The following is a 26,191-nucleotide window of genomic DNA, read 5'->3' on the forward strand; positions in this document are numbered from 1 at the left end:
GGGGGTGGGGGGGGGGTGGCCCTGGGGTCTGGCGCCGGTTGGCCGTAGCAGAACCTAACCCATTTCCGAATGTATTTGCGCAACACTTGTTTTCTGTATATTTAGCTGTACCTCGCTTAGCCTACGTAGACTGCACCTTTTTATTACAAATCCTTTCCCCTAGCCATCGATGACCAGCTTGATGCCGAGTAGACTTTAGACAGGCTGCCCACCGGGCTAAAGTTGCCACAGTTGCCCAGAATAACATTGTACGCCTTGTCGTGGTTGAACCGCTGCACCCCACCAATGAGCGGGTTGTAGATCTCCCAGTGGCAGTCCCTGACGCCGTCGCTGGCCATGTTTGCAATGTGGCTGCACGCCATGTCGATGTCGTAGTGGTTATCGTTGCAGAACACGATGGCCGAGTAGCTGTTGCACGTGGTGCGCACGCACTGGCGCGCGTTGACGAGGCAGCGCGACACGGAGCGCAGGTGGCGGATCCCGCTGTCGATGTCCCACACGGCCACGCCGCCGTAGCGGTGCTGGTTGCAGTTCGTGCTGTAGCGGTCGTTGCGCGCCTCGAGGCTGGCTCGGGCCTCGAGCTCGGCGTCGATGTTGACGAACTTATCACCTTCATTGGGCACGGCGCCGAGGGTGCTGGAGGCAGAGGTGAAGTTCATGCTGCCGTCGAAGAGGGACAGGCCGGGGTGGTCGGCGCCGATCTTGGTGTTGATGTCCTCGAGGTCGGAGCCCTCCTAGATGACCTCGGCGCCGCCCTCGGTCACGGGACCGCGCCACTTCAGGGGGCCGATGGGCAGGGGGGTGGCCTCGTCGGCCCGCTGGACGACGAGGGCCTGTTTTTGGTTGGAAAAATTGGGTGATTAGTAAATTCCTTCGTATCTCTTGTCCTAGAGGAGCGCGAGGACGTGGGGGATGATGCTTACCTGACTGGTGCCGGCCAGGGTGGTGGCGATGAGGGCAAACACAGCGGTCTTCATGGTGAATTGCGAGGTCCGGCGGCGGAGCTGTGTTGTGATGTAGTCTGAGGGAGGTGGTTCTTGATGGCTTGCAGACGTTCCTAGTGTGAGGTGAGGAGGAGGGATAGAGATCTTGTTCTCGACAAAAGGCGATGAGCAGCTCGTTTTATAGGCAGTCAAACCAATCGACCATCACTGTCCCCATTCTCGACAGCCCAAAGAAACATCGCGAAGTCTCGCAAGGCCGACCGCCCAGACAGTCACCGACGACCGTGTTGTCCGAGCTAATTGCAAGGCCACAAAAGTGTAGCTATCGCCAAGGTGTCAGGATCGTGAAGGCGGCAGCCAAACGGCAGCCAAGCAGAAGAGCTGCCTGCTAACCGTGTGGATTTGTTGATAGCTTCATTGCTCGCACTTCGCTTATCGGACTCCGATATGGGAGCTCCTCTACCCCAATTCCAACGACGAGGCCTCACCATCTCTGAGGTGCACTTAAGCTGCAGGCTGGGGTATGCGCGTCGAGGTGGGCCGAGCCGTTAATGCCCAGCTTTTTGGAAATTGGTCGCATGTCAGCTTACAGAGGTTCGCCCCTGGAGCCAAGCCTCGGCTCGATCCGAATTCGGGAAGCGCACAATATGGAGGCGGGGAAGTCCCCAACCGAGTGGGTCCTTCTCGCGATCCTGCCTGTAAAGCTGCTGCAGACCTAACGATAACTCTGCTCCCCAGTGTCGTCCTTTTGTCGGCATCGACTCCTAGGCCGGGAAGCTGGAGGTGCTCGGAGAGAAGCCCGCGGGCGCCTATCCTCCTGTCGCTGTCGGTTAGCATCAGGGCTTTATGCAATTAATATGTGAAGGATTTTACTCGTGGGGTTTCTTCTGCTCGAGCTATTGTTGATAGGCTGCCGAGTTGCCACTGCGTTTTTCGACATCACTCGGGCGAGATGGTGCCAATGATGCTGGGCTAATGTGGTGTAACCGCGGGTTGACCAGTGGTTTGCCTGGCCAAGTCACCTGGATCACGCCACGCATGTATGACCAAGTGTGCGCGGGGCAGCACAGCCCGCTCCGATGTCCGATGCGGTAAAACCACCTGGCCTCCTGCGCATAGGTCTCTCGTTGCTCGCTACGAAAGGCAGCCCTACTTCGCGAACCGTCTGCCCCAGCAGTAGCCATGCCTGACATCTCGTCTGTCTGGGGAGGCAGTTCGTCCCTTTTGGTTGGGGCGTCAACCATGCCCAAGACTGGGGCGGCTGAGAGCGACGACAACCAAAAACTGCCTACTCCGACACTCGACCACGTATCTCAAATTTTCGAATTTGTCGCTGAGCTTGGGGTACCTTCGTTCTAGGCACTACCACGAGAACGCATTTTGCGCTTCGATGAAAAAGCCGGGGGGTCGGCGGGAGCTACCTTCGGTGACCTCCAGACGCTCGGGCCGGGGGCGACTTGCACAGTAGAGTTGTCGCCCGAGCCAAAACAATCTTCGTGATGGACAAACCTGGTTCGCCCTGACTGCGCCGATGACTGGGAGCCTATAATGGGGGTGAGGGAGCAAAAGCAAAGCAGCACCCCGCAATTTCAGCTAGCCAGATTTACCTCCGCTCCTCGTTCATCACTGAGCCCTCCCAGCCGCCTTGACGCCTTCCCGCCTACCTACTTCCATCCCTACCTACCTATTTACCTAACGAGCCACGAACGAGGCATCGCAATGGCGTCCCTGTGCGAAAGTGTCTACTCATCTTCTAGATCGGACCCAGTCATCAAGCAAACATGCGACTACTGTCTAAACGCTTAGCCTTATGTGAAGCTTATGACGAACAATCTGACTATACCATTACGATTACCTGATCTCCATGGCGCTCTAGCCTTGGCATATTTAGGATCCGCGCCCAGCTGGCGTTTTATTTCCTGCTCAACTGGCTAGCTTCGGCGATTCATCCTGCTACTACCCAGGTTAAGTATATACCCAAGATGGCAGATAGGACGGACAAGCTCAAGCTGGGGGATAAGTCCAGTTTGATAGGTTATAAAAAGTGTTGAGTAAATTTACAGACGTAAAAAGTCTTGCTGCAGTCCCCTTGCGGTTTCTAGGCTTTTCAAACGGCAGATGACGGCATCTTTTCACAATATGAACATTTGGGGGCAAGGGGCTGGGGACAATTCACATCGACCTCACTTTTGCCTCACCCGATCCCCTTCCTAGCAGCACAGTCTTCGGCCAGGTGGGGCATGTAACGCCAACCTTCTCTGCAACCGTTTTATTTTGCTTGTCGATTTTTTTCCTTGTTCGTCTCAAGTACTTCCTTCGAAGCCGGACCTTACCACGCCATCAAAACCCTTTTATTGACAATGTTCCTTCATTTTCACTTCGACCTTTGCCTCGAATTTCGTCCCGACTATTGTATCGGCCCCCACTCCCGCTCCCACACGTGCCCAGGCCTGCCCTCCCCCCAGTGCCTCAGTTCCCCAGCGAAGTCCGCCCACTTCGCCATGCCGCCGACGGTAAAGGAGGCGGCTCCGCTCACTGTCCTCGTGACCGGAGCCAACCGGGGCCTTGGCAAGGCTCTCGTTGAAGAGTTCAAGCGCCTGGGCGACGACGCTTACGGCGCCCACCGGCCGGAGTGCCCGCAGAACCAGGCCACGGTCGCCGGCCGCAGCGATATGAGCAAAGACAAGAAAGCCCCCAAGGTCAAAAAGGCTGAATACCTCGAGGTCAGCAAGGGCCAGCACAACCTTAACTTTTGTCGCATTATTGTCGACGAGTCCCAAAACATCAGGAACCCCTCAAGCACCAACCATCGAGTCATCCGGCAACTGCTGAAGATCTTTCGCTCGTTCGGCGGATGCACCGCCACGCCCACGATCAATCGTGTCACGGACATCGTCGGAACTTCGGCTCTGGTCTGGCAGGTGTCTCGGCTTTCCGAGTACCTAACGCCCCCTGACACTTTGTCGTTCGTGCAAATGGCCAAGCGCACTTGGCTCCATCCAGAGGACGGCGCGAAGTCTTGGTTCGGCCAAAAGACTCCCCAGGAAATCAAGGCCAGCCTGCGCATCTGGCAACAACGTGGCTTCCGGTGGTGGCTTCTCCACCCTAAGGCCCAGCGTCAGATTGTTGATGCCGACCAGCCAACAAAGATTTCTTTGAAAATCTTCGAAGCAACGAACATGTACACATGCCGGCGTGGCATGGATACAGCGCTCCACCTTCCCAACGGCACTGTCACGTACCCGCGCGAGAAGATCCCAGCGCACACGATCGTATCCGAGGACCTGGCTTATCGTTTCTGCTTCCAGGAGGTGTCCGAGGCCACAGAGGCAATCCTCAAGAATGTCTCTTTCCCGTCGAAGCACGACGGTGACACCAACCAAACGGCGGACGCGGTCAGCGGGGGCGATAACAGCGGAGGCAACCCCGCTGCGTCAGACTCGAAGAAGGCCAACGAGGGGTTGAGTTTGTCGCTCGTCCGGGCGCTCTGCTTCTTGGCGATGGATTACAACTCCTATCGCATGCTGACGTCGGACGACGCGATAACGTCCATGGCTTCGGAGGACCTCAAGGCAGCGCTGGCCAACAGCGGCGCTCACCCAGGTAACTAAAGAGAGGATAACACCCCGAATCAGTTTGAAAAAAAGGCATTGTGCTCACATCGATCTCCCAGCTTCACACAGCTCAAGGATATGCTTGGGGAAAATGCCCTGGAAATTGACCTGGCCGGTGTCGAGTCCATCGTCGGTGCCTCCATGGCATGGGGCGACAAAAAGTCGGACATTTTGATCAACAATGCCGGTAAGTGAAAATTATCAACTCTAGACTGCAACACGAGCTTTACCCGTTTGTGATAAGGTTTGATTTATGATCGCAGTCACTAACATATAATTATTCGTCCGTTTTCTGCGAAGTCTCCCATGAAACTAACTTCTCCTCAACGTGGCTACATCACTCTACAACGACCCGGCGGTAGAGAACGAATACCCAATGGCGGGTGAGAGGACCGAGGCATTCAATGCCAACACCTTGGTGAGTATCTGATACCTGGGTCCGTTGACTTTAATTAGTCAAGTTAGTGCTAACGAAAGACTGGAATCCAGGGGCCCCTTCTCCTTACGAAGTATCTGTTACATGCGCTGCAGAAGTCAACGGCAGGCCAAGTCATCAATATTATAGACAGTAAGCCCTAGCTCCTGTCGGTCTCGGCTACAGGAGGCTGCAACCTGCTGCTCAAAAGGCATAGAACGGATTCGCTGACACGGGGGTGACTTTGGCACTTTAGGAATAAGTGATGAAGAGTCCCTGGCGAAGCACGTGGCGTACCACGCCTCCAAAGCGGCAATGGAGTCAGTCACCCTCTCCATGGCAGCCATGCATAATAGCAAGGACATTAGGGTTGGGGTGGTCGGTATCCACCCAGGTACAGGTAGCTCGGATGTCGAAGATCGGGCCAAAAGGATTGTGCGCACAATTAAAAGACTGAGTGGGACGACAACTCAAGACTGATGGACTGGAGGGGCATGGACCTGACTGGGCCTCGCCGTCCCGAGTGACTATGTGCAATGTAGGGTCCTTCAAAAGCTCTGCATATTCCGTCACGACACGAACACAAGAATGCGAGAGAGGCAGGCCGTGCTAAGATATGGATTCGAGGGAGCGGCTTGGCGGCTTCCGGAGACGGATAACTGTCCAGCCCCTTTGGCTGGTAGTTTATGCGCGCATCGTGAACAGTGTGTGCTGTCAATAATCCAGGGCGACGAGCGGTTCCAGTCACGTGGACCGACACGCCTTACGACGTGAATTCGAAGTGGGAGGTGCGGGGCAGTGGACTGCGTGTTAAGTTTCGTCTCGTGGAAAAGATAACCCTTAGCATTGTTGTGTTCTTTTTTTTTGAAGCCGAATCTAAGGCGTCAGTACAGAAGCCCTAGCCGTACTTAGAAATTCGAGGTGCCGTGGGAGCTGAGCTTTGCCTGGGTGGAGGGGTGGGCGGCTTTGTAATCGACATCGGCTGCCCTCGGCTGTAATCCGGTCCCTTTTGCAGCTCACAGCCACGTGCGCGTGGGAGTCTGGGATTGTTGGTAAGGCTGCGATAAGGGTGGCATAATCGAGCAGGAGGGAGAGAGAAAGAAGGAGAGAAAACCCCGTCGCCCGACAGCTGTCGGCCTGTCGCAGCCGCGGAAGCGACTTGAGCGGGCGGCAAAACAGCAACCATGCGGCTTATCAACACCCGAACCCTCCGGATCCACGACTTCGTGGGGATGCGGGTGCCGCCGTACGCGATCCTGTCGCACACCTGGGGCCGCGGCGAGGTCACCTTCCAGGACTGGAATCGGCCCGACGGTCGGCACCGCGAGGCCTTGGCCGGGTACCCCAAGATCGCGGCGACCTGCGCCCGGGCGCGCGAGCGGGGGCTGGACTTCGCCTGGGTCGACACGTGCTGCATCGACAAGACGAGCAGCGCCGAGCTGAGCGAGGTCATCAACTCCATGTTTGCCTGGTACCGCAACGCGGCCGAGTGTTTTGGGTACCTCGAGGACGTCGAGGATCCCAACGTGGAGGCCGTCGTCGCGGAGCCAAGCGGCGTCGGAATGGCAGGGCGCGTCGGCTTCTCCGACAGCCGGTGGTTCACGCGCGGCTGGACGCTGCAGGAGCTCCTCGCGCCGCACGACATGAGGTTTTTTACCCGGGATTGGGTGCCCATCGGCCGCAAGCTCGACATGGCCGAAAAGCTCGAGAGCATCACCGGCATCGATAATAAAGTGCTCGAAGGCAACGAGCCATTGGGCCGTGTTAGTATAGGCCGCCGCATGAGCTGGGCTGCCAACCGGCGGACCAGCAGGCCCGAGGACCGCGCGTATAGCTTGCTGGGTATTTTTGGCGTCAACATGCCGCTAATTTACGGCGAAGGGGCGCGGATGGCGTTTCGGAGGCTGCAGGAACAGATACTGGCGCGGTCCGACGACCATACTATTTTCGCGTGGCGCGCATCGGCGACTGACGAGCAGGACGAGGCAGAACAGGACGGCGCCGCCACCGCCCCCTCCACGACCAATAAGCACGCGTCCGGGCTCCTCGCGACGGGGCCGTATCAGTTCCGCAACTTCCTGAACCGGCCCGGGACCAACACGGGCCTCGCGGGCAGCGTGGCGTCCGAGGGCGACCCGCTCGACAACATCGTGCGGGTGTGGGACGACACGGCGCCGCAGGAGCCCATCACGCTGACCAACAGGGGCATCCGCATCACGGGCCGCGTCGTGGACCTGGCGCCGGGGTCGAGGCGCCACGAGCTGCTGGTCCTGGTCCTCAACTGCTCGCCCGGCTGGAACCCGCTGCTGATGACGGGCATCTACATCCGGCGCGAGCGGGGCGTCCAGTACTCGCGCCTGCGGCCCGACGAGCTGGTCGAGATCGAGGTCGGCGGCGACGGCAGCAGCGGCGCCTCGCCCTGGCTCCAGACGCTGACGCTGTACGGGCTCGCGTCGGCCGAGGACGTGCGCGGCCACAGCTACGTGCGGCCCTGGACCTCGGCCGCCGAGATCCGGCTCGAGATGCAGCAGGAGAGCCACCTGAACGCGCTCGGCCTCGGCCGCCTCAAGGACGTGGAAAAAGAAGAGGAGGAGGAGAAGAAGCAAGAGGGCGGCGAGGAGTCGGTGGTGGAGATGGCGCCGGCGCCGGCCACGATGACCGAGGTCGGCGTCGTCGAGCGGTACAGCAACGCCTTCTACATGAATGAGGGCTGCTTCAACCCGCGCGTCCTGACGGGGGGCGGGTCGCCGTTTGGCGGCTACGCGTTGCAGACCATCCTCACGGGCACGTCCAAGGGCCGCTACCGCCTGTTCCGCTTCGACCCGACGGAGCGCGACGACCTGGTCATCAAGAACCGCAGCGACTTCCGCGCCGTCCTCACCTTCACGTCGTCGGGCGACCCTTCCCACGTGCTCCTGGTCCTGCTCGCCACCAACGAGGTGCCGCTGACGGGCAGCAGCAATGAAAGAGGCGACGACAGCTCGCCGCCGAGGCAGGGCCTATGGTTCAACGTTGTCAAGAGCACGCGCCGCGACCAGTGGACCAAGGTCGGGCTCGCGGCGGGCTCGGACCCGACCACGGCGCTGGACCCGGAGAGCCTGCTCCTCGGGGCCGCCCCCGTCGATCCGAGCAAGCCGCACCATTCGGTGACGGTAAAGGTGTCGGGGGACCTGCTCGTTACGGTGCGCGTCTGGACCAAGGCGACGTTTATCGGCCTACCCATGCAGCACATCGAAGTGATAGGGCCATGGCCAGCCGAGGGTGCGTGGCTTCGGCGGGGCCTTGGCTTGGTGGGAGCTGTGGGGGTCTTTGCGGCGTCGCCAGTCCTGCTTTATGTTATGCTGAGTCAATAACAAAGCGTTAAGCTACGCTGATATTCAGCATGGAACCACGGTGACTTGCACCAACTCGTAGCCTGAGAATGGCGCAAAAGCAGGCGAACACAGGTGGGGGGTTTAATATTGCGTTGATGCGGTAAACCATCCTTATACAAAAAGCGAGGACATAAGGTGTGTGGGGGATCGCCTTAAGCAGGAAAGAGTCCTTGCTGCATCATCCGCCACGCAATGACGACGCGGGTCTCGTCGCCCACTTGTATCTGGCCATCTCGGTGCTGTACAGGGGGGTCCTGCCGCTTCTGAGCCGGCGCCCAGGGTTGCCTGTCGCGGAATATCGCAAGATAGAGCGTGGCTACAGCTCACTGGTTCTATAGTCTCACAGTTATGGCGCCTCGAGCGGGAAGGTAGACCTTTCCCTCCAACACTCCCTGGAACTACGACAGATCACGCTCCGGCTCCTCGTCAGCATATGCACCGCGATCCTGGACAGTAAGTTACCATTCAATACTCGGTAGCTGCTGCTTTCGCCTTTTAACAAAGGATAGGACTTTTGCCCCATGCGGGCCTGAGCCAGGACGCCTCGCTGGAGCAGTTTCAGGAATATGCTAGAATTACCGTCGCCCAAGTCCTCGCCGCCCTACCCGAGATCGACGACGGTTCCGGCACACAGTCTACAGAAGTGAAAGGAGGCCAGGCCTTGGAGGATAGCATCCCGAGAATTGCTTCCAACATCCGGACGCTAGTGCAGCCTTGGCAGACCTCGGCCCGCTCTACGAGGGACCGATAGCGGACGTCGGGGCTCGCCAAGAGTCGCCAGACCGGATGGACATCACGACTCCGGTGGCAAACCTGGTGTCGCTAATCAAGTACATATTCCCCCAATGTGACTCCGCAGTTGCCGGGGGCATCGCAGAGGCTGTTCTCGCTACATGGTGCAGGATCCAAGGAAAACGCCCCAAAAAGCAAGGAACAATCGAGCAAACGGCAGCCCCAAAAGGAGCACCACAAGCGCAAGTTTCGTGAGAAGTGGGCGAAGGAGGAGGAGCGTCTGCTCCCAGAGGCCGAGGAGCGAGAGAATCGCGACGAGGCGAGGAAGGAGGGGCGTGCCAATATCAAGGCCCTGCGCAAGCCACAGTGGCAGGGAATGACGGAAATGGCGGCTCTGCAGGCTCACCCCGAGAAGGAGGCCCTCGAGCGGCGCAAGCGGGAGAAGGAGAGAATGTCCGCCCCACCTCCTGCAGCAGCGCCGCAGAGGGCCGCAGAGTCCTCCGACGGCGAAGCCCCTGGCCCGGCGCTAAAAAAGGCAAAGACGCTAGTCGAAACGTTCGTCCATGATTCCAGCACCGGGACGACAATAAGCTCGTATGCCAAGACCGTTCGATCTCACCATATGACCTCTGATAGCCCGATCGGCGTCCAGCTCCCACGAATGCCAGACGAGACGGAGGTGGGCGATTCTTTCCGCTGCGAAGCCTGTCATTGCTCCGTCTGGGCATCAGGCGAGCGTGCATAGAAGTGAGTCCTGCCTTTCCCTCGTTTAGTAGTGGCCCCCCCTGTAAAACCGCGCCTAGCAATACCCCCTTTTAACATCTCCCCCGGCACAGAGAGCACCTCATTCGTGATGCTCGCCCTTACATGTGCGTTGAGCTCTCCTGTCCCAGGAAGTTCCAACCATATGCTACCAGGGAGGAATGGGTCGCGCATATAGACGAACACTACTCCACACGCGCGCCCAAGCGATCCGCGGAGCGGCTCCGTTGCCCGATCTGCGGGTTCGTCTACCCCGGGGCTGACATGGGCATCGGCAAAATCGCCACACATCTCTCACGCCACCTCGAGCTCATCGCCGCAGTGGTGATCATCCCAGGCGTCACTCTCACCGGCCCGGACGAGGGTGGAGGCGGGGCCAGCACGCCCGAACGCGAGCCTGGGAGGAGCGGGAGAATGGACGTGAACGTGAACGTACTTGACGAGAGCTCTGAGGCTGGCAGGGACAAGGGAGATTCCTCTACCAGCTTTAACCCGGGCCACGCGCAGTTCTAGTCAGAGCACCAGACTACGGCTGGGCACGTTTACTATTTCGAGGCGACGAGTTGCACCTCGCCATGTGCCAAGCCGGAGGGCAAGCTCCCCCCATACGAGGTAAGTCAGGCTATCCGATGTTTGTTCGCGTCAACTTTTGGCCTCGGCAATATTGGTGCGACTAACAATCTTGGAACCAAAACCCACGTCACATCTCGTGAACCAGTTCTGGGAATCAGAAAGCATACCTGACGGCATTGTTTGGAATAAGTTTGATAAGACTTCTGAGAGGAACAGGGTACATAGCCTCATCGCCGAGATCCAATCACCCCTAGACCCATATCCTGGCTCTCCGTCGGCCGCCCAGTACACGGGTGTCGTGGTGGTTCCGGATACGCCGCCGCCAGCAGCGCGCGGCCTCGTGGGTGACACGGAACGGGGTGCCCAGACGGCAGACGGCGAGGCGCCCGTAATATACAAGCCGTCGGTTGACCGTTCACCAATTGGCCTAGAGAAGGGTGCCCAAATCGAGCGCATGGTAGGGGGTTTGATATTACATCGATGCGGTAAACTACCCTGATAAAAACGAGTTACTCCAAACTGCGGGTTTCTCCCCATAGCCCACCATGGTCAGGTCGCGCTCCTTTAATGTCCTTCCACATTATTTGCATCTCCTTGTGCATCTCGAACATGTAAGGGTCGACAAGAATGTTTTGACGGCCGAAGTCGGCATGGCGGGGGGAAAAAAAGACACTCATCACAGGCAGCCTCGGGTCTGCTGGGCCGGCTCAGAGGTTCCACTTCTGGTCAATCTTTGGGACGCCGGCACAGGCCGCGCCGGACTCGCGGCCCAGGTTGCAGTTCCTGTACGTCGAGAACTTGTCGCGGCTCGAGAACCACTCGCTGCTGCACGAGGGGACCTGGTTGAGCCTCTTGTCGCCGCTCAGGTTACACTGCGCGTGTGGGGGGGAGGGGATGGCTGTTGTTAGCGAACGGCGATGATGGCCCCCCCAGGTGACAGTCCCCAACTTGAAGAGAGGGACATGTATAGAAATATAGATGGTCAGGCAGGGGAGGGAAGTCCATTTAGGGCGGCTTACGCAGTGGCGGATGTTAAAGTCGTAGACGCAGCACGCGTTGCCGTCGTAGAACCGGCCGATATCGCCGCCCCACTTCGGGCACTCGAGCTGGGAAGCCCCCTGCGGGGTGGGCGACGCGGCGGAGAGGCCGGCGGCGGCGAGCGCGAGGGCGAGGCCGGAGAAACGCATTTTTGACTCTTTGTTGAGTTGGTGGGAATGGTCTTCAGGATTTGCGAAAATAAATGAGTGAATGCAACGAAAAAGGGTTGCTAGGCCGGAGGAGCAGTCAGGAAAACGAGCGAGTGAACTTGGGCTGCTGTGCGAAGGGTGAGGCACAAAGGACGGATGTGGTGATGGGGACGACGGGAGCTCGCCACTTTGTATCCTGCAAAAAACAGAGTATTCGGCCATGACATGACACGGGGACATGGACGGACGGGCCAGGGGCCGAGTCTCCCCTAACTTTACCTGACAGGCAGACGGCATGCCATCCAAAACGTAACCCCATGAGTGCGACACAGTAGGCGAGAACCTTAGTTCTTCGCTGTTGACAATGCGGAGGCCGGGGGAGCCACCTGTTAGGGAGGCAGAGTTGCGGGTCGCCAAGGGGGGTGATAGGAAAGAGGGACTGGAGATGATGTTCTGCGCTGCCGACTGGGGCTCTCCCCGGACACAAATCCTGAGGGTCCTTCCTATTTGGGACATCCCCGAACCCGGCACCACGATTAAGTCCATGATCTGACCGATTGGGCCCTGGGCATCGCCCCGGGCGGCCGGGCCATTCCATGACAATGTTCCTTGACACGCATCGCGCCAAGAAGGAGACGAAGATTAGATTCGCCACTGCGAGGCGAAACCCTGATCGCATTTGATGCTCGTATTCCTCGGCGTGTTCTGAGGCTAGCGCAATGGACAAGCAAGGAGATTCTCACCGACAGCCCCTGAGACCAAGAAACCTTCTCAAAATGGAGAAGAATCCAAAAGACAACCAAGGAAAAATCGAAAAGAACAAAGAAATGGATAGAGTACAAAGTGAACAGGTTTCGCAGGGCTCCCAAGGAAACCCAATCCGGAACCGTCACATCCCCCCCTTTCACAGCCCCGAGTCGTGCTGCTTGTGGGGGCTGGTGGCGTAGTACGCGGTCCACTGCGAGCACGTGGGCTCGATGGCGCTCAGCGGGAACGCCGATGGGATGTCCTGCACGCGCTCGAGGAACTGCACGCTCAGGCCCTGGGCCACGTGCCAGGCGATGTGGCAGTGGAACAGCCAGGCGCCAGGGTTGTCGGTGCGGAAGGCCACGACGATCCAGCCGTTGGCCGGCAGCATGGTCACGTCGCGTCGCACCGGGTTGTCGAACCGGAGCGTCGCCAGGTCCGTGGCCGCGTTGAAGCGCCGCACGGGGCCCGCGAACGGGTTGGTCTGCGCCGGGGACCGGCCGAGCAGGTAGAAGTCGTGCCCGTGCAGGTGCATCGGGTGCGGCGCCACCGTGGGGTTCTGGATGATCCAGAAGGACCACTGCGGCGGGGGAGGGTGCGTGTCAGCTGGCCCACCGTTTGGACTAATGAGGGTCCTGGACGAGGATGCGAGAATGCAAACAACATACCTGGTTGCCCTGGGGCACCTGGAACACGTTAAAGTTCTGCGGGAAGTTCATGTTGCCCTTTACTAGGTACTCGAGCGTGGGCTCGTCCCACGTGATGTTCATATCCGAGCCGTTGATCTCCCAATAGACGCGCTGCCGGCCCTCCCAGTTCTCGACATTGGTGTTGGCCTCGAGCGTGTTTCCAGGCACGGCACTGAAGGAAGCCCGAGGCACGTTCTTAGCCACGACTGGAGTCCATGAATTGAGATCCTCGCACAAGGACTCGGTCGGCGTGGGCCCGGGGTTGGTGGGCAGCGCCGTGTCCGAGGCGCCCTCGTACTGAAAGATGGATGCTGGCTTCTGGATAAGGCTGGTGCCGCATAGCCCGCTCGCGGCGAACGTGACGTTGAACCAGTAGTTGCCGACGGGCTGGTTGGCCTCAATAGTCACGTCGTAGCGCTGTCCGATACCCAAGAAGATCTGGCTGGTGGTGAAGGCGTTGACAGGTACAAAGTCCGTCTGGATGACGGTGAACTGGTGGCCAACAAGCGATACGGTAAAGGTGTTGTCGACGGACGTGTTGATGATGCGCAGCCGGTGGCGCCGGCCGGGCTTGAGCTTTACGCGGTTGTAGGAGCCGCCGCCCTGTGCATTGACGTGCGAGCCGTTGAACAGGATGTTGTCACTTGGGGGCGGGACGCCAGGCGACGGAATGAGCGAGAACTGGATCTCATCCGCGCCGCGGTAGTACCAGTCCGTGATGGGGTAGACGCCAAGGTCCTCCTGGTACGGCAGGGAAGCTGGGCCATTGAACAGCAACGTACCCACGACGCCGTTGCCATACTGCCCTGAGAAGTGCGAGTGGTACCTGTTCCCAAGTTGACTCAGATATTAATAGAAGGACTCTAGCCAGGCAGGTAGCTGTCGCCAGTACGTACCATGCAGTTCCGTATTGTTCGACCCGGAACCTGTAGACCTTGCTTGCGTTTGGAGGGATGGGGCACTCGGTGATGCCATTGGCCCCATCATTGGGATTGTTGTTGAGCATCCGAACACCGTGCCAGTGCATGGAAGTGCTTCACGGGATAATTCAGGCACGGTTAGTTTATACTCGAACAGGTAGCAAGACGACGTGATCCCATACCCGTTGGTCCTGAGTCTGTTGGTGACCGTGACCTCAACCCAATCCCCCCAGTCTGCTTTGATGATTGGGCCAGGGAACTGATCTTTATCGGACAGAGAGCGTTAGCATGGCCCGGCTGCGTCTCGGTCCCAGCGGCTTCCGACCAATACCAGACGTACTGTTGATCAGCATAGCCTTCGACTTGACGAGTCCATCACCGCCGACATAGTTGTCAACCTCGGTAACCACCAGGTTGTACTGCGAGCACCCGTGGTTAGTCGCGATGCCCCTAACAGCCGTTTCAGGGGGTGGATGCCCAAGGAAAGTAGAACGAAGCCGACTAACCCGACGCGTCACACCGGTGTTTGGCGTGTTGCTCTCGTAGTCCGTGTTGATGTCGAAGCCCGGAGACCAGCAAGCTCTGTTGGATTCGGTATTACAGGACTGCCGCTTGAGCAGTTCAACAGCTGGGCTGGCGGTCTCAGCCGGCTCACGAGGGAAGAGATCAAGGGACTCATCCCGCGAGGCAACAGGGGCAGAAGCGACCAAGCCAGCCAGGAGCGCAAGCCCCTTGATGAGGCCAAAAGACTTCATGCTAGGCGAAGGTGAGGGATGAGCACAAAGAAATGGCTGCTGCCGAGAGGAAGGGAAAGAAGGGAAGGGGAGTGATCTTGGGGGTCTTGGAGGGCCGTGGGATCCTGGCTTGGAGTGCCTGGGAGATGGAGGACGAAGGGAGGACATATGAGATGGAAACTCTTCATTATATATCGGGAGAAAACATCGCGGCCCGGCGTCCAAGCACCTCGGGGCATTGTTATCCCCCAGGGGCTCGCGAGCTGCGATTCGCCCGTGTCGATCATGTCCCGTTGTGGAAACCTCGAGTCTTACGTCCGAGATGAGCCGAACGAAAAGCAGAATCGATAGTTCGTGTGCGGGATGGACTTGGTGTGGATGGACTCGCGGAATATCAAAAAATGGAAGGAGAATATGGTAGAACTGAACCTTGACAAGGGTAAGGAGGGTGTGGTGTATGGCGGCTGAGCCTGAGATGACAGCTTCCGAGGGTGTAGACCGAAAACTGAACCTTGGAGTAAGGGCTCGTGATGTGGGTTACCCACCGTCTATGGGGTCAACATGGCCGTCTCGAGGCTTACCACACACCCTCCACCGACGAGCTTGAGTGGTGTGTAGGGGCAAGACAAAGGGCCGCTTATGGCCACAGAATCGATATCACGTCCTTGCCTAGTCTGCATGATGTGCGGAGTCGGCTATGACGGCGTGGCAAGACGGAAGGATGGCAAGTGTGTAAAGGAAGGTGCCCAAGGGTGATAGCTAGCCACCACCGAGCCCTTGAGATGCCGAGGGTGGCTTATGCTCCGTAGAGCGGCGGAATACTGAGGCTAACGTCTGGTGGTCATGTCTCGCAATGCGACTCTGAATTTGGTGAAGGGTGCCTGTATCAAGCCCATGCACGGATGGGACGAGGAGCTTGAGACGGGAACGGGTTGACCTGGGAGTGATTTGTATGTGTCGAACATATCGAACATGAGCTGGGAATTTGGAAAAGGAGGCAGCCAAAGGTGTACTACCAAACAAGGGGATCCTAGCCCATAAGCCCAAGAGGCACACATCGCTCGTTGCTTCCAGTAGACACGGCTTGAACACGACCAAACCAGCTCGTCGAATTAGTGGCCAGAGGCGTGGCTGTGGGTCTGTGCCAAGATCCTACAGCTTCCAATAGTCACATTCTCTTCTTCTTCTGCGTCGACTGTATTGAGCCATTTGACACTGCGCTGGAAGCAGGGCAGGCACATGAGGGTGGGGGGAATTTGTGCCCTAGCTGCAGGAGAGGTGCAGCATGGTATATAGGGATGGGCGACTTTAATCTTGCCCTAGTCCATGCCCGGGGGCTTGCTCCTCGGACTCACAAACGTAATGCACACAATTTTTTGGGGCGGCAGGCTGACTGGGGTACATCAAGGGGAGCGGTTGCACGGAATAGGGGCGTGCAGGGGAGAAGCGGGGGGCACAGATCGTCCTTGTTCCTGAGCATATAGTACAGCCAGGGATGCTAGGCTGGCCAGGTCAGACCGTGGTGATCGATCTGCAGCTTTCCGGCGGCCACTGGGCAGCCTGAGATATGTACTTCGCGGCAGCGAGCCTTCTATGCCTGTAAGGATAAGACGACAGATGTCAAAAGAGCAAACCGGGAATAACTAAGGAAGGGAGACTAGCCACAGGTCAACTTGCCAGACCTGCAAGGTCTCTCGCATCGCTCTCAGTAAATACGAGGTCAGACGCCGTCAGCCACCGAAACCACACGTGACTGGAAACCAGAAACATAGCAATGTGTGGAACGAGGATTGATGCAGGGACAAGCCGCGAGGGGTGTATATAACAGGCCGAAGGAACCGAAAGTTTGTTGTTAGTCGGGAACATGGCCGCGCCGGTATTGCCGTCGGGATTGGTGAGTGGCACCAGCCTTGCAGATATGGAAAACATATTGCGTGACCACGGCTCGTCCCCTTTGATACCCCTGACCCGGAAGCCAAGAATGCATGCTGCATATTGCTCCCCATGCCACGTGTGCTAATTGCCCGCCATGGGCATGTGTCGGTCATCTTGTGTGCCGCACCGCGCAGGCGTATCTGTGTTGCCTGCCTCTGGGTCACCTGCGTTGCGCCTTGATACGCCACTTGGGCGTTCTGAGCAATGTGCACCCACACGTGCATGGGTTCCTGCCCCATACCACGACCCTTTCAGGTCGCGCAGCTCGGGTGGCGGTCTGGGACGGGACGCACACGAGACCGGTTGACGTCCCTAACGATATCCTTGCCATTCTCTGCTCTCCAGCTGGACATAGCAGGCCTGATCAAGGCAGTTTGTGAGAACAAGACTGATGTGGGTGTGGCGTGAGATAGCCAGGGGGTGGAGGAAACTGCAAAACAATAAAACAAAAACATAAGAAAAGCCAGACTTGTGCTACGCCGCACGGGTCGGACTGAAGAAGTAGCCGCCGGATCAGGAAGCATGGGAAGGGTGTCATCGGTGATGCGCATGGACCACAACTTGCTTACCAGGCAATGGCACGCCGTGAACGCGAGCTGGGATTGGATTCCAGGGCATGGCCATCGAAGCGAGGGCCGGTGGTGTCTGCCTCCCACCATCGAAGCGAGGCCCCCTCAACATACCCTGCTGACCTAGATCCTGTCAACCTACTGCCCATGGGATGACCGGAGCCTACCGATACCAAAGAAGCCGTTGCACAGCCCTTCGGTGAGATTCTAGCAAGCTATCACACAAACACGCCTGCAAAGCAATCCAACTAGTCAAGCGGCAGGGTGCCAAGCAGCATGCCCTCAATATTGGACTGACAAAAAACAGGGCGCAGTTGTGATGGCGTTGCGGGCGCGCGTGTTTGTGGGTGTGGGTGTAGGTGCAGGGGGTCCAGCTTCACAGGAAAGCAGCCCTGGCGGGGGCTCGGAAGAGTCGCTAGCCCCGACTAGATGAACACCTCGCAATGGTTGAACAAGGGAGAGTGCTCGGTTACGGGACGGGCTAGGGGCGGAACGGCAGGAGACGACGGCGGCTGAACGCGGGAGCTTGCCAGCCAAAACCCCATGGCCGGAGCATTTTGCGGTTCAACCTGCCAGGACGGGGGACCCAGAGAAGGCTAAAAACCACAGGCGAGCTCGAATGAGTGGAGTTGTGAAGGTGCTAACCCAAAATGGCAAGAAGTTTAAGGCACTTTCTCGCGAGGATGCAGGAGCACGCAGCCGGCGAGCCCCAAGCCCTTAAGCGAGTGAGCGAGGAAATGCTATTGGGTCGGGTGGGAGGGTTCGAACTATCGATCCCTGCGCGTGAGCAAGAGGGGTGAACGGATGAGCCCGACATTGCATTTCCGAGTCCAGGTCATAGCCCGCCCGGCCTGCACCTGTGATGAAAGCAAGGGAGGATCTTGGGAGGGGTCATAACCGGGACGAGACAGACAAAAAGATGAGCGAAAGCTTCCACGATATTCATTCTCACCGCTTCGGGTTGGGAGCCCAGCCACATGTATACCTCTGATTACAAACACAAGGCCAACACCCACCGCGACTAGCGGGAGATTGCCGTTATCGTGAAGCAGCCTCGGGTGATCCGGGGGCAACCGGAGTCGGGGAGATTCTAGACGTAAGCATCGGGCTCGCGCCGAGGCTCGTATGTGGTTGATTACCGCTCCTTTCCGCAACTGCAGGAGGAAGGTGGGCGCGAGGACAGGCCAGCCGCGGCAGAGTCAGGAGGCAGAGCAGAGGATTTAGGGTGACGTGCGCGGAGACCGAGCTGAGCCAGGCCGACTTGACCTGGCCTTTGCGGCGGCTTGTGCCGCTTCTCGTTTGCGCTGCCCAGGTACTCGACCGACATAGAGGAGCAGCCTGGGCACCCCCCCATGCACTGATCCGCGGATGTCTGTTGGTGCGCGTGTGCTTGTGCGCATCAAGTGGGAGTTATTTGGCAGGAACCCGGGTTGTTCGATTCGACTTGGCCCGGCGCCAGATCCATGGAGTGCAGCAAGACGTCGAAGGCGTTAACGCATGGAAGAGGCTCGTGGTCAATATGGGTTGGTAAATCCTCCCTGATGGCGGGGTCACATTGGGCGTCGCGGGCGGCGGTGGCGGTGATGGAGGGGGTGAGAACCTAAGCGAGTCGGTGGTGGAGTCAAAGGGTTGCATCGCGTCGGTCGAGATGGAGGGGACGGAAACAAGCACCTTGGGAGCGGCGGCGTGTGGTTATAAATAACGCAACGCGGCCAGGAAGGCACGAGCTCAAGCGTGAACACCAGGAAGGCTTGAGGCAGGTGCGGCTGGAGACGCGGTGGCTGCAAAATTGACAATCCACCCCGGTTTATTGAGCGCCGGCTGGCCAATTGTGGTTGAGTTTGTGGGCCTGGGCGTCCTCAGCTCCCCTGGCCAGTCTGTCGTCGCTGTTTGCCCCACACCTCGCTGACGCTCCCGTTCCTGGAATGTAACAATGTGGTCACCAGTGACGACTCGGGGCGGACAACCGCCAGGGACAGCGGAAAACCAGGTTTCTTTCATGCCCCCTCCCCTCTCGCATATTCTGGCAATCGCATGGCCAAATCCATCCTACACGAATTCTGCTTGTAAGCTGGCGCCTCCAAAGTTACTGAGATGCTCTCCTTATCTCCAACACAGTTCCGAGCTGCAGAATTATTGGCATCGAGACCACATATAGCCCGCAGGTGGCCAGTATAGATACCACGAAAGGAATGCTACCAGCATAGAGGGTGGGTGGTGGTACCTAACTCTAGGTACACACCGGGTGATTGCACCTGTCAGATCGGATGGACGCGCCTTCACCAGATGGGAAACAAATGACACCGTTGCAATGGCACCTCGTGCACTAGAGAAGGGTCGTGCAACCAACCTTCGACCCTCGACCGGGTGCAGCATTACTGACCAGTCAAGGAACAAGGCCTCTGCTTCCGGCATGGACCCTCGACACGGCAGATAGGCACACGAGTGAATACGACGCCAAAAGGGGAAGGAAGAATTCCGCGTACCGTGCGGCCATGAACGTAGTAGCACCAATGCCCTCCATTTTCCAAGCTAAAACGGGCTGCCAATAATTCCCATCCTGAGGGGGTAACACACACACGTGGCCATGCAAAGCACGAAGACTACCACACTTTGCCTCGAGCTATCCCCTTATCCGACAAGAAAAATTGCCGTAAATTTTCCGACCGGCGGAAGATCTAGCGGGGCAGCGCGGGAGCCAACCGTCGTTTACCATGGCGCCTTGTGCCGTGCTCCACCAACAAGGCTACCTGGGCCGGCTTGCTCCAACGCTATTACAGGGTGGGCGACCATCCGGCTGCTTCTCGCCGCACCCGCAATAATGGTCTCAAGCAGGCTCGGCATTTGCATTTCTCGGACTCGTATGGAGAGAAAGAGCTCTGACCCGAGGCATGCATCTAGAGCATCTCACAATAGCATCATTCGGTGCGCCAATTCCATGGAGAACGATATGCCGATGAAAATACCTAAAAATAAACATGCGCAAGGCTGACACCGCAAGTCAAGTACCCTCGCTATATCTAGCCGACAGCGTGCCCGGGAGGGAGGGAGCTGCAACAAGGTCGCGACTGGCTGCGGTCGTTTCTCTCACACGAGCGTCTGGATAGGAGTTGATCCAAGCGTGATTGATGCTTGGGAGTGTTCAGGCTCATAATCTGCTCGCCGAGAGCCTAAAAGGCAAGGCTGTCTGTCGGCTTGACAACGGTGACCAATGCACTCAATGCTGCTCGAACCTGCTCATCCATGTGTAGTGAAACGCCACTGCGCTTGTTTCACATTAGCGCCTTGTCATGCGCCGAAGTCCAGGTCATCTCGCTGTTGTCGTCGTGCTGAGTGGGAGCGCGTCAGCCTGTTCGCGACCGTATAAGACCAAGCCAGCGGGCTGCAAAGTAACGCAGATAAATCCTTCTATGATTTTGCCAACGCCAACGCCCACCTCCTACTCTTCACCTCCATATTTGCAGACTCCGGATTACGGCAGCACCGATCAAGATGTGCGGCCCCGACAACTCGACCAAGCCGCGGGGTGGGGCGCTTGTGGTTCTCAGAAACGCCATGGCGCCGGAGGCAACAGACGGCTGCGCATGGTCCGGGGAGCTCAACTTCCACACTCCAGGCCAGCCGGAAAGCAGCATCGCGACCCACGTGAGGGTCACGGCGGGGGACGACAGCAGCCTGGACGCACTGTCGAAGGCCGTTGTGCTCATCCAGTAAGTTCAGGGGCGCATCCTGGCTTGTGCTTCAAGGCTTCGCCGAATTGTTGGAACGTGCCCGCAACTAACGGAATGGCGGCTCCAGCCAATCCGGGGATTTGTCGATGCCGGCTCGGGAGTGCGGCTTGCTCCGAACATTCGTTTTGGAGCATGCGGCGGAGCTCGGTAACGGTTCTGCGATGGAGCTCGAGCTGGCGACGCCGATGTCCATCCAGGTCGGAGATGACGGCATCATCGGGAGAAGGGTTAGCATTCTCGGGCAGGCAGCAGACTGGGGGGTCGAGACATTGGGCGCATCGATGGCGGAAGGAATTGTTGGATTCAACTTTATGTCCTCTTCGAGGGAGACGAGCCCGGACTCTTTGTAACCCGCGGTATGGCTCAATGAAAGTGCCTCGTTGGTGCCACTCTCTTCAATCTTGCTGGTATGGATTTCGAGTGTCGACGAAAAAAAAACACAGTGCACATACCTGGGCGTTGTGCTTAGTGGACCCTTAGGCCCACAATTTTCTAATGCCAGGTATATTACCCCTTTGGGAAGGTAAACCCTTTCAGCGATGTCAAGACATAACCAGCTCCACACAAATATCGAGCACGCGACAGTTTACACGGCCAGCGCCACAATCGACCTGACAAAAAGAAGAGAAGGACCGAAATCGCCATGGCAAAGCGCGGCGGCGCTGCGCCTCGCCTCCTTGCTGTCCTCGCCGAGTTAGGAAACGATTGGCATCCATGTCGTGCTGCGGCGTTGGGATTGGATAGCGCTGCAGACGCGCGTGGGACTGAACAAAAGGCCAGAACAATGGTCAACCGACCATGTAAGACCGGTAGCCCGACTTCAACAAAGAATCAAACCGTGTTGGGGTTGTGCCTTGAAAACGCATGGGGTCCTAGCCTCGAAACGCGTCGATAGCGCTCGGGCCGGGATCCTCATGCCGGCCTCCCGTTGGGTCTGGTCGTAACAGTGCTGCCGGCCGGGGGCGCCCCACGACGAGCTCAACTGCTGCTTTACGGGCGACGAGCCAACGTACAAGGGCCAGCGCAGCTGCGTTAACGACTGGTGGTCGCGCACCGCGTACTGGCAGCAGATGATGTACTGCAACACGCGCGCCTGGGCCGGCACGGTCTGCGATAAGGTCCCGGTGCCGCCCATCATGGCCAGGTTCCCCGACGAAAAGGTCGGTATCGACCATGCCCCCTCCCGACCTTTTCCCGTCCTAAGAGAGATGTCGAACGCGTTCGACCGCCCCATCCTTCCCCCGATCCCCGATCAAGGGCCGAGCTGTCTAGCGACGGGGAACGTCGTCCCCGTCGGGTGCCCGCGACCGCTCCAAGGCGGGGAAAGCGACGAGGGAAGAGTAGATGCCTTGGGGGTGATATTTTGAGGTTTGAAACCGGTGTTTCTTTTTCCTTTTCTTGTCTTGTTTTCCTTTTTGAGGTGATACATAATCTGGTACGAGATCTGAAATCAACCAATAGTTGCTCGAAAACAGCATCGCAGCGCCCCTTTGCCCGCTTGAAGACCGTGATTCGTCTGCTGGCGGCGACGTCGGACGCCTCGGGTGCTTGTGATCTCGAAAGCGCGTCACACAAGCGCACCTCATGTGATATGACAGGAAGGAGGACAGAGAGACAGAGAGGAATCGGACGCCGCCACGTAGGCGCACAGAGCCGCAAAACCCGCCCACCACTGTCCTACTCTTTCGTTGCTAACCATTCATCTCCGGGCGCCGCCGCCCCCTCCCCCAATAGGATCATCGGCGGCGTCGACAAGCGGCCGCCACAGCCGTGCCCGTGTGACCTTTGGAACAAAGGGGGAGGGACGCGAAAGAGGAGGGAATGTGCAGTTTTCACGGGCGGGTTGTTTAAAAGGGCTGCTTTTCGGTGCCAGGCCACCCCATGGATACTTGCTGGGCTGCTCCGAGCAACCCCTTTCTCTTCTCTCTCACTCAAGCATCAAGTAATAGCTCCTCTTCCGATATTCCGTATCCTTACAGAAAAGAAATCCCGGACCTACACACAGACACGCAAACAATGCCGAAGCGCAACGCCAGGAAGAAGCACCACTGTCCTAAATGTCAAAAGACGAACAAGTCAGCGTCGAGGAGGGACCACTGCCCCAAGCACCAGTGGAGCTGCGCGGACGGCCACGATGAGTTTGTGCAGCTCAAGACTGAGCCCTGTCGGATGTGCCAGAGGAAATACAACGGGTAGAATTGCTACGTGTGTGGTTAAAGGCAAGTAAAAAAAAGCATAAGTTTGTGATAAATCTGGAGAGGAAACGGAGAACTGGCTACCTACCTCCCCTTCTCCCTCGTTTCCATAACTAACAAATGGACAAGGGGCGAGCTTCTGTTCATCTCTCGGGCGACGACGAGGGTGAGGATGATTCTAAAAAGGACGAAGTGAACATTGATAACATTTGGGTTCAATTTGGCTGTAAAAAGCCCGGCTCTCAGGAAGCAAGGTGTGCCAGTGTACGTAGATCTGGAGGCTCCCTGCCTTTGTATATGCGTGGCGTTCCGGACCACTGCTCTACCGGTGCCGAGCCCCCAGCCTACTCGTTGGTGATGCCCTCTTTCATGACAGGAGCTTTCAGGGACCCAAGTCGCCCTCCTCGCCGTCGTCGCCGCCGCCCGTCAGCGCCACATCCTTGTCCACCCCTTGGGTGGCTTGTGGCGTCAGCCCAGAGTGTGGGTCGTGGTGGTCTCCATCAAGAGCGCATTTCTTTTGCGTGTCTAGGTTGTCGTTATTACTGTTGTTGTTATCTTCGTCGTAGTCGGAAGAAGGCAGGGCCTCCGCCGCCTCGCTATACCGCTCGGGGATGTAGTCGAGGCGGCCCGAGTAGGGCAGTCCCGTGCCGTCCTTGAGATCCTGTGCGTAGAACTTCGCCAGGACCCCGAGGGGCTGGCCGTCGTCGAGCGGCATGGACATGAACGCGTCCGCGAAGCCGTTAAGCGCATAGCACTTGTTGTTCATGCACGCGATAAAGGTAGATCGAGCCTCGGCGTTGGGCAGTTGCTCGTGAATAGCCCGGACGAAATGGGCGCGCAAAGTGGCGTTATCGGCGTACAGCTCCGGGGACCACGAGACGTCCTGGATGAAGATGGGGTAATCGTAGAGGAAGTAGCGCGGCCCTGTGAAGGCGTACTCGAAGTCGATTAGGCCGGTGAGCTTGGGCCCTCCCGAGGAGCCGTCGTCGGCTGGGTTCACAAACATCATGTTTTGGCCGTCAAAGTCGTCGTGGATGAGGCAGAACGGCGGCTGGAGGTAGGGAAGTGGCGGGTCGTCTTGTGCGAGAAAACGCTCGAGCGCGGCCCAGGCTTCTTGGCATGGATCTGGAGATCCAGGCGGCGCTTCGGCCGAAGACGAGCCGGGAGCAGCAACAGCCGGGAGGAAAGACCGCATCCACTGGCCCGTCGAGCGGAACGGGCCCTTGGGCTCGTCAAAGCAGGGGCTTATAACGGGCCCGACGGCGACCGCGCCTTGCTCGTCGTCTGCGAGGGACCCGATCTGGTCGAACTCGAGGCACGACAGCTGCGCGACGACGGAGGCGATCTGCGAAAGCACCATCTTCTTGCCGTCGAGCGACAGGCCGTCCCAGATCTTGTTGAGGTTCCGTCCCGGCATCCGCTCCATCAGCACGAGCGGGGCCCCGACGTCGTTGTCCGGGTCCAGGTCGTGGTAGTAGATCTCGGGCACGGGGATGGACGAGTAGCGCCTGATGTACTGCGCCGTCGCGATGTCGCTGGCGGACTTGGCCCGCGTGTTGCTGCCGAGGCGGCTGAGGCGCGCAATGCACGAGAAGCCCGCGTGGACGAGGGAGGGTGGTGTGGCATCTGTGGCATCTTCTGCTCGGAACTTAAGTGCGAAAATCTCATGGCCGACCCCGCGAGTGAGCTTTTTGGCGGAAGTGCATTTGACTTTGAGCGCCTTGCTGGCGCAGTCCATGAGCCTGGCTAGGTCGAGCTCGAGCTCGGGCGGCTCGTCCGATTCGTAGGAATCGTCGGCGCTGGAGTACGAAGACATGGCGAGGGTGGGTGTTTGGCAAAGGTGCGGATGTGGGCATAGGAAAATAAAAGGGAGGAAAGGTAGCTATTTGTACTCTTACGCGCGCCGCCGCCTTGTTGTGCGTGCTCGCTTTTCGAAGCGGGCATCGAATTGATTGATAATTGCACTGTACCTGTAGGTACCTACGTACCTATGTAGGTATGTAATTCGGTAACAAGAAGACGGCACGACACAGTGCTGTTGCTGCCCAAGCAGCTAGCCGCCATCTGCCTCCTCGTGTCGCTCAATGTCGGCATACCCAGCCCACACTGCCTTGTCCTGATTCACAGCCCAGCCTCGGATGCCCTAGCAGATGTTCAATATATAGAGCGACTACAGGAAAGAAATAGGTTGACTCTACTGTCACAACGCCGGGCTATTTTAACACAAAATCATCACTACACCCGTGTGAGAATAATAATAAAGGATCACGGTGCTTCAGGTAGGCCGGTGCGCGCCACAGCTCGTTATCCAAAAGCACGGATCTCTATTGAAATTTGGCAAAAGGTACTTGGAAACTCTATGTTGCACTCTCCTATTTTGTGTCAAAATACCTACCTAGGTCGCCAGGCGTTGTGTTGGTGTAGCCTGTAGGTAACCCGCAAAGAAATTTCGTAGCACAACCGCGCGACCCGGTCGAAGTGTTTGACCAGAGGTTCACGACGCCCACGTCCGCGCCCAGGGCCTTGTCCTCCGCGGCGTCGATCATGTCGTGGCTGCCCCGCGCCTCGTACTCGGCCAGCGCGATGGCGGTCTGGCATGCGTTGCGGATCTGGCGGCCGTTCCAGCCCCCCCCCGGGTTCCCGACCCAGTACTTAGTAATAAAGCCGATAACCGGCCCTTGCTCGACGACCAGCCTCCAGGGCCACGGGACCCATAGCCAATAAGGGAAAAGGAGATAGCGCTATTGGAAGCTGTTGATGATCAGGCCAACACACGTGGGATTGAACAAAAGGACACGACAATAACCAAAAGAAAATGTTAAACCAGTAGCCCGGCTTCAACAATAAAATTCTCTCAGTTCCGCCAGTCCTGCGTCTTAGGGGAACAGCAAGCCGCTAAGATCGGGGAAAGCCCTTGGTTAAGCCTTTGGGATCGTGACGCACGACACCATGCAATAACCAGGGTTACTAAAACCTCAACCGCGAAACTACATATGAAGGATGACTTGGGGAAACAAGCACATACGACCATACCCACTGGAATATACGGGATCCCGTCCGCTCTCCCCTA

The 26,191-nt window shown here is 58.0% G+C and overlaps 13 protein-coding genes across 13 annotated transcripts; 7 read left to right on the forward strand and 6 right to left on the reverse strand.

The window, feature by feature from the left end:
• Nucleotides 1-77: 77 nt before the first annotated feature.
• Nucleotides 78-1,809, reverse strand: GGTG_08665 (hypothetical protein). The gene is made up of 4 exons (XM_009226507.1): nt 1,589-1,809; nt 924-1,503; nt 765-833; nt 78-734 (listed from the first exon to the last, which is right to left on the reverse strand). The coding sequence occupies exons 2-4, from the start codon at nt 975-977 to the stop codon at nt 144-146; spliced, it is 714 nt and encodes a 237-aa protein (XP_009224771.1). The 5' UTR covers nt 978-1,503; nt 1,589-1,809; the 3' UTR covers nt 78-143.
• Nucleotides 1,810-3,445: 1,636 nt separating this feature from the next.
• GGTG_08666 (hypothetical protein) lies at nt 3,446-4,555 on the forward strand (the record flags this gene model as incomplete). Its single annotated transcript, XM_009226508.1, has 1 exon — nt 3,446-4,555. One exon carries the CDS (start codon nt 3,446-3,448, stop codon nt 4,553-4,555), a length of 1,110 nt encoding a protein of 369 aa, XP_009224772.1.
• Nucleotides 4,556-4,636: 81 nt separating this feature from the next.
• GGTG_08667 (hypothetical protein) lies at nt 4,637-5,500 on the forward strand (the record flags this gene model as incomplete). Its single annotated transcript, XM_009226509.1, has 5 exons — nt 4,637-4,745; nt 4,921-4,976; nt 5,048-5,126; nt 5,230-5,342; nt 5,426-5,500. 5 exons carry the CDS (start codon nt 4,637-4,639, stop codon nt 5,498-5,500), a joined length of 432 nt encoding a protein of 143 aa, XP_009224773.1.
• A 657-nt stretch (nt 5,501-6,157) lies between these two features.
• On the forward strand, nt 6,158-8,213 carry GGTG_08668 (hypothetical protein; the record flags this gene model as incomplete). Its single annotated transcript, XM_009226510.1, has 2 exons — nt 6,158-8,178; nt 8,201-8,213. 2 exons carry the CDS (start codon nt 6,158-6,160, stop codon nt 8,211-8,213), a joined length of 2,034 nt encoding a protein of 677 aa, XP_009224774.1.
• Nucleotides 8,214-9,464: 1,251 nt separating this feature from the next.
• GGTG_08669 (hypothetical protein) lies at nt 9,465-10,354 on the forward strand (the record flags this gene model as incomplete). Its single annotated transcript, XM_009226511.1, has 2 exons — nt 9,465-9,634; nt 9,916-10,354. The coding sequence occupies 2 exons, from the start codon at nt 9,465-9,467 to the stop codon at nt 10,352-10,354; spliced, it is 609 nt and encodes a 202-aa protein (XP_009224775.1).
• Nucleotides 10,355-10,854: 500 nt separating this feature from the next.
• GGTG_08670 (hypothetical protein) lies at nt 10,855-11,789 on the reverse strand. Its single transcript, XM_009226512.1, has 2 exons — nt 11,434-11,789; nt 10,855-11,286 (listed from the first exon to the last, which is right to left on the reverse strand). The coding sequence occupies exons 1-2, from the start codon at nt 11,599-11,601 to the stop codon at nt 11,122-11,124; spliced, it is 333 nt and encodes a 110-aa protein (XP_009224776.1). The 5' UTR covers nt 11,602-11,789; the 3' UTR covers nt 10,855-11,121.
• A 448-nt stretch (nt 11,790-12,237) lies between these two features.
• GGTG_08671 (laccase) lies at nt 12,238-14,712 on the reverse strand (the record flags this gene model as incomplete). The annotated part of the gene is made up of 6 exons (XM_009226513.1): nt 12,238-12,928; nt 13,017-13,863; nt 13,934-14,071; nt 14,140-14,221; nt 14,298-14,376; nt 14,464-14,712. The coding sequence occupies 6 exons, from the start codon at nt 14,710-14,712 to the stop codon at nt 12,506-12,508; spliced, it is 1,818 nt and encodes a 605-aa protein (XP_009224777.1). The 3' UTR covers nt 12,238-12,505.
• A 1,843-nt stretch (nt 14,713-16,555) lies between these two features.
• Nucleotides 16,556-17,995, forward strand: GGTG_08672 (hypothetical protein; the record flags this gene model as incomplete). Its single annotated transcript, XM_009226514.1, has 4 exons — nt 16,556-16,585; nt 16,972-17,019; nt 17,503-17,534; nt 17,863-17,995. The coding sequence occupies 4 exons, from the start codon at nt 16,556-16,558 to the stop codon at nt 17,993-17,995; spliced, it is 243 nt and encodes an 80-aa protein (XP_009224778.1).
• A 59-nt stretch (nt 17,996-18,054) lies between these two features.
• GGTG_08673 (hypothetical protein) lies at nt 18,055-18,650 on the reverse strand. The gene has a single exon (XM_009226515.1). It carries the CDS (start codon nt 18,547-18,549, stop codon nt 18,331-18,333), a length of 219 nt encoding a protein of 72 aa, XP_009224779.1. The 5' UTR covers nt 18,550-18,650; the 3' UTR covers nt 18,055-18,330.
• A 1,967-nt stretch (nt 18,651-20,617) lies between these two features.
• GGTG_08674 (hypothetical protein) lies at nt 20,618-21,520 on the forward strand. Its single transcript, XM_009226516.1, has 2 exons — nt 20,618-20,905; nt 20,994-21,520. The coding sequence occupies exons 1-2, from the start codon at nt 20,688-20,690 to the stop codon at nt 21,274-21,276; spliced, it is 501 nt and encodes a 166-aa protein (XP_009224780.1). The 5' UTR covers nt 20,618-20,687; the 3' UTR covers nt 21,277-21,520.
• Nucleotides 21,521-22,942: 1,422 nt separating this feature from the next.
• Nucleotides 22,943-23,122, forward strand: GGTG_08675 (hypothetical protein; the record flags this gene model as incomplete). The annotated part of the gene is made up of 1 exon (XM_009226517.1): nt 22,943-23,122. The coding sequence occupies one exon, from the start codon at nt 22,943-22,945 to the stop codon at nt 23,120-23,122; it is 180 nt and encodes a 59-aa protein (XP_009224781.1).
• Nucleotides 23,123-23,398: 276 nt separating this feature from the next.
• On the reverse strand, nt 23,399-24,937 carry GGTG_08676 (hypothetical protein; the record flags this gene model as incomplete). Its single annotated transcript, XM_009226518.1, has 1 exon — nt 23,399-24,937. The coding sequence occupies one exon, from the start codon at nt 24,935-24,937 to the stop codon at nt 23,504-23,506; it is 1,434 nt and encodes a 477-aa protein (XP_009224782.1). The 3' UTR covers nt 23,399-23,503.
• A 541-nt stretch (nt 24,938-25,478) lies between these two features.
• On the reverse strand, nt 25,479-26,152 carry GGTG_08677 (hypothetical protein; the record flags this gene model as incomplete). Its single annotated transcript, XM_009226519.1, has 3 exons — nt 25,479-25,493; nt 25,629-25,862; nt 26,147-26,152. The coding sequence occupies 3 exons, from the start codon at nt 26,150-26,152 to the stop codon at nt 25,479-25,481; spliced, it is 255 nt and encodes an 84-aa protein (XP_009224783.1).
• Nucleotides 26,153-26,191: the final 39 nt, after the last annotated feature.

The sequence above is a fragment of the Gaeumannomyces tritici genome, assembly GCF_000145635.1.
Source record: "Gaeumannomyces tritici R3-111a-1 unplaced genomic scaffold supercont2.4, whole genome shotgun sequence".
Classification (NCBI taxonomy): Eukaryota; Fungi; Ascomycota; class Sordariomycetes; order Magnaporthales; family Magnaporthaceae; genus Gaeumannomyces; species Gaeumannomyces tritici.